This window comes from Prenolepis imparis, unplaced genomic scaffold (assembly GCF_030444845.1).
Source record: "Prenolepis imparis isolate NDT839.2.m4 unplaced genomic scaffold, iyPreImpa1.0 SCAF_508, whole genome shotgun sequence".
Lineage (NCBI taxonomy): Eukaryota > Metazoa > Arthropoda > Insecta > Hymenoptera > Formicidae > Prenolepis > Prenolepis imparis.
The window spans coordinates 15287-20010 of record NW_028141666.1 but is presented as its reverse complement, the minus strand read 5'-3'; the positions used below and the strand labels follow the sequence as shown (position 1 = coordinate 20010).

Sequence of the window (4724 nt, the reverse complement as noted above, 5' to 3'; positions counted from 1 at the left end):
CGCAGAGTAACGCTGAGAAAACGCGAAAAGTGAGAGAAATGCGAGAGAAAGAGAAAAGGTATGCGAAAGAGATGAGATAAACGCGAGAGAGAGAGAAGAAACGCGAGAGAAGAGAGAGAAACGCGAGAGAAAGAGAGAAATGCGAGAAAAACAGACCGAAAGAAGAACGCGAAGACGGAAGTGTCGTACATTTTTTGTAGAGCGCTCCTTTCTACTTTCGTGCCGTGCACGAAATACCATAACAGTAGATGGTTCTCTTCGCCGCGCGCTTTGTACACACGACGCGAATTGGTCGATCTTGTTTAATTAATTATTTATTAATTATTGCGAAGATCGCAAAACGATAGATGACTTTCTTATTCGTTAATCGCCTCTACCGCATCGATGGGTGGGAGCGATCGACATCGGACATCCTGTATAAGTATAAATAAAATTAATTAGAAAGTGAAAATCATCTAAAAAAAAATTAAAAATTAAATCAGTTATTCGTTTTTTTCTTTTTCGCTTTGTGGTATGTTGCAATATTAAGGGACGTCTCAGCGATGAGTGCCCAATGCCCAATACAGCTAATGCGAATTCTTTATCTTGGAATAAATCTGGCGGACAAGTACCAATATATGAAATAAAATTATTTCCTTAATTTTCCCCTTTCAGCAGCTCTTCTTAACCATCCTTGAATAAATTTTTCCGCTTCTTTGGTTGTTTCACAATATCGTCCTTTTTGTGATGCACCTATTTAAAATAATATATCATTATTAAAATCAAACATAAAATTACTTAATTTATAACAAAATGAGAGATGAATATTCATATATTATTCGTTTTCATTAAATTTATTTTTGTTTGAAATTTATACTTGAAACTTTTCTAGGATGTAATACTCACTTATTAGAAGTTTGCAAATGTTGAGATTACAAAAGGATTTTTTCTTTTTTCTTCCAAAAAAACTATATTTATCTGCAATCTCATTAGTTAGCATCATGGATAAAGCTCTTCTAATAAATTCATATCCATTATTCCCTCCTATTTGTATCAATTCATTCATCTAAATCTAAAAAATAAATAAATGTTGCTCTTACAAACTAAATATAATTAAAAAGAGAAATAACATATTTTACATATAAAAAGTCTGAATTGTTAGAAATATTTATTTCATTTAATTTATTTAACTATATGATTAACTTAAAAATAATTTACATTATATACATATATGTAAATTATTTTTAAAATAAATGTGAGCTAAACTTTAATTACCGCTTTAATAATTTCATCATCATTCTCTAGAATGAGTTCCACTGTCTGAAGATCTTCTTCGGTTTTAAGCGGAAGAGGTACATCTTTATTATTGAATATTGAAATTATTTCTTCCTTTTCTTTGGTACTTGTTTCTTGAGAGTTATTTTTTAGTTGCAGTTTAATTTCTTTAACCTCAGACAATATATCAATAACAATACTCCGTATTAAATAATTCTGGCCCATTAAGTTCTTAGCAGTCTTCTCTGAAAAAGTAATTTCAATTTATATTTAAATTTACTAGTCATTACACATACACGCACGCGCGTGCGTGCGTGTGAGCGTGTGTGCGTTCGTGCGTGTGAGCGTGTGTGCGTGAGTTTGTGTGTGTGCGTGTATGTGTGTATGTGTAATGACTAGTAAATAATAATGTTTATTACCGTCAAGTTTCTCTCTCTTACTAGAGCAAGCTGAATTGCATGGCGTACCTACAGAAATATTTATATGTATATTAACCAATTCTTGTAAAAAAATTAATTTTTTAAATAAAAATATTTAATTTTCTATTATTTCTTACTGTACTGTCAACAGTGTCTCTCGAAATTATTTCTATAAATGTGTATAAGACTATAAAATGAAAATAAAATTGTATATAAAATACACTTACTAACTAGCGTTGTTTCATAATATTGTGAATCATCATTTTCACTAAGAATTGAATTATCTGTAAAAAGTATTTTAAAAATATAAGATATATACATATAAACAAAAGAAAAAAAATGTATAAAATTCTACATGCTTATTATAAATCTAATTCTACAAGAAATTATGTGATAAATATTTGTCATTTGTTATAGTATTGTGGCACATGGATTGTACGGTAATGTATACAGAAGGAAATTGTCCATCAAAGTAGATTTATACAGGGTGGCCCATTTTAAGTGACGCACACAGTTACCTCGTAAGGTTAGCAATGTGGCAAAAAGTGTTGTATACAAAATGTATACAAAAGTTGTAGGATTCAGAGAGGGACGTTTTGTCGTAAGCATAATCTTATTCCAGGTGGAAGCATTTTTGAGATTTCAAGGTCATCATTACTTTTTTAAACGGAACTACTATAATTTTCTTAAATAAATCGATTCCTCGTAATATTTGGCGTAAAAATTGTTAAAATTGAATAATCGAAAATTGAATAATCGAAAATTGAATGGTTTACGAGATATTTTATGAAAAACACTCTTGTATTTAAAAAAAATTTGCAATTTGCAATGTGTAACTGCACTTTTTTTTAAATAACTTTTTTTATACCAATTGATTTATCTCATTATTCTATGCAGAAAATTATTAAGGTAAGATTTATCGACAAATAAGTATATTACAAGATATTTCATATTTTTTGTTAAAATATGTCAGAATGAAGCATAAAATATCTCATAAACCATTCAGTTTTCTACGACTATTCAACTTTAACAATTTTTTATGCCAAATTTACGAGGAATCGATTTATGTAAGAAAATTATAGTGGTTTCGTTTAAAAAAGTAATGATGATCTCGAAATCTCAAAAATGCCTCCACCTAGAATAAGATCATGCTTACGACACAAGACGTTCCCCTCTGACCCCTACAACTTTTGTATACATTTTTTTGCCATATTGCTAACCTTACGAGATAACTGCATGCGTCACAAACAAATATATAGTATATATAATATTTATATTATGCACAAGTGTTAATTAAAATATACGATTAGTTAATATATAAATTAATATATAAATATAAAAACTTACTATTTTCTGTATTGTATGAAGACTCATCATATGTAGACTGATTTACGTTAAGTGATGTAGAACTTTCTTTTCTTAAAGAACTACATTTTTTCTGCTGTATTTTAGTTTTCGTTTTTAATATTGGTGGTTCTGATAATAATGAGGTTTCTAAATCCTCTTCTGATGAAGTAAACGTTTTCTGAATTCTTTTTCTTTTAGCGTTCTCTTCTATTTCAGAATTTAAGTCACTTGTCACTTCAGCGGTACGTGCTTTTGAGCGTGCTTTGAAATAGTCATCTTAAAAAATTAAAAAATATATTTGTTCTATTTTGCATTAATTTTATATAATTATATAAAAACTAGTAAATACATTTTAGGTATAGTAAATATATGAGCTATAAAGCCTGGTAAGGCGCGATAAATAATGCGTGTAGAATTTGATTATTGTTTAATTGTTGCTAAAGAATCGAACAAGAGCCGAAACGCGTACAAATAATAAAGTAAATATCTATTATAAACACTTCGCGCATTATTACCGCGCAAGACTCTCATGTAGCGCGTTTTACTACATCAATGATATTTTATCTGAGCCTTTCCTTTCAATGTAACATTTATTTTAAATATAAGAACTCACCAAAAGTAGAATTTCTGAAGCTTCTAATTTTATAGCTGGGCCAGCATGTATTTAAAGATTCATGCTTTTTTATTGCAGTCATTAATTTTTCCCGTGAATATGTAGGCCAATGGCAAAACTGCCCTTGTATCCATATTGAGGGTACCGCTTCCACAGAACAATCTTCTTCGAATTGAATAACAGTCCACGTTTTTTCACACATTTTACATAAACAACTAAAACATAAACAATTTAAACGTAAACAACTTGTAATCAAGAATGTAACCATTTCAATAATTTTAATGGTAAAGAAAAAGAAAAAAAGTAAAGAATAACCACCCATTGACTTTTTTTCTTAATTAATTATAGGCAATGCAACATTTTTTATTTCAATTTTATAAAAAATATTTGTTAATAGGATATATAATAGTTAATATATATTAAACAATTTGTTAATAGGAGGTAATTGCGAAATATATATAAGATCAGGAAAAGCTTAAATCTTTAAAATTAATTAAATTTAAAAATCAGTTTAAAATCAGTTTAAAAAAGTCAATGTAATTTTTAAATCAGTTTTAAAAAAAGTTGAAAAAAGAACAAAAAATTATAAAAACAAAACTCTTTTTCATAAATTTGAAAAAGTTTTTCTGCAATAAAAAAGATAATAGTAATCGTTGATGATAACATTAACAATTAATGTTTGCATAAATGTATTAATGGAAATATTACATGTTTTTCCTCCCAATTTAATATCACACATTTAAATGAAATATCTGCTACATTAAATACTTCAAGAGGACCAACATTGTCAACAGAACAGATTCCAATATCTTTTGATTTGCAGGACGCGTATAGAAATTTTCAACAATCAAAAACTTTCTGCCAATTAATTTAAAGTCATTATTCCAATGCACAATATTTTCAATTAAAATTATGTCTCCATTGATAAGAGTACAACAATTATTAGGATGATCTATACGCAACACAAAGTCTTGTAAAATAATTTTTTTAAATTGTTTACAAATGTTAAGATTAAGAATCGGACCAGCACAATGTTCCTTTTCATAAATAGGATATTTTTTATTTGTCCTTTCTACTATTTGAACTTGATG

At 28.2% G+C, this 4724-nt stretch overlaps 1 protein-coding gene across 1 annotated transcript; it reads right to left on the bottom strand.

Annotated features, from left to right (window-relative positions):
• Positions 1-617: 617 nt before the first annotated feature.
• Positions 618-3839, bottom strand: LOC145948633 (uncharacterized). Its single transcript, XM_083058265.1, has 7 exons — positions 3634-3839; positions 3021-3296; positions 1901-1957; positions 1674-1721; positions 1255-1499; positions 886-1045; positions 618-732 (listed from the first exon to the last, which is right to left on the bottom strand). The coding sequence occupies exons 1-7, from the start codon at positions 3833-3835 to the stop codon at positions 629-631; spliced, it is 1092 nt and encodes a 363-aa protein (XP_082914391.1). The 5' UTR covers positions 3836-3839; the 3' UTR covers positions 618-628.
• Positions 3840-4724: the final 885 nt, after the last annotated feature.

Bases quoted from the DNA above. Each gene is read 5' to 3' on its own strand.
- LOC145948633 (XM_083058265.1), bottom strand. From the start codon at position 3,835: ATGTGTGAAAAAACGTGGACTGTTATTCAATTCGAAGAAGATTGTTCT. The intron at 1,500-1,673 runs GTAATAAACATT...TTACTTTTTCAG, and splicing joins TAAGAGAGAGAAACTTGACG to AGAAGACTGCTAAGAACTTA. The intron at 733-885 runs GTGAGTATTACA...TATTTTAAATAG, and splicing joins CATTTGCAAACTTCTAATAA to GTGCATCACAAAAAGGACGA.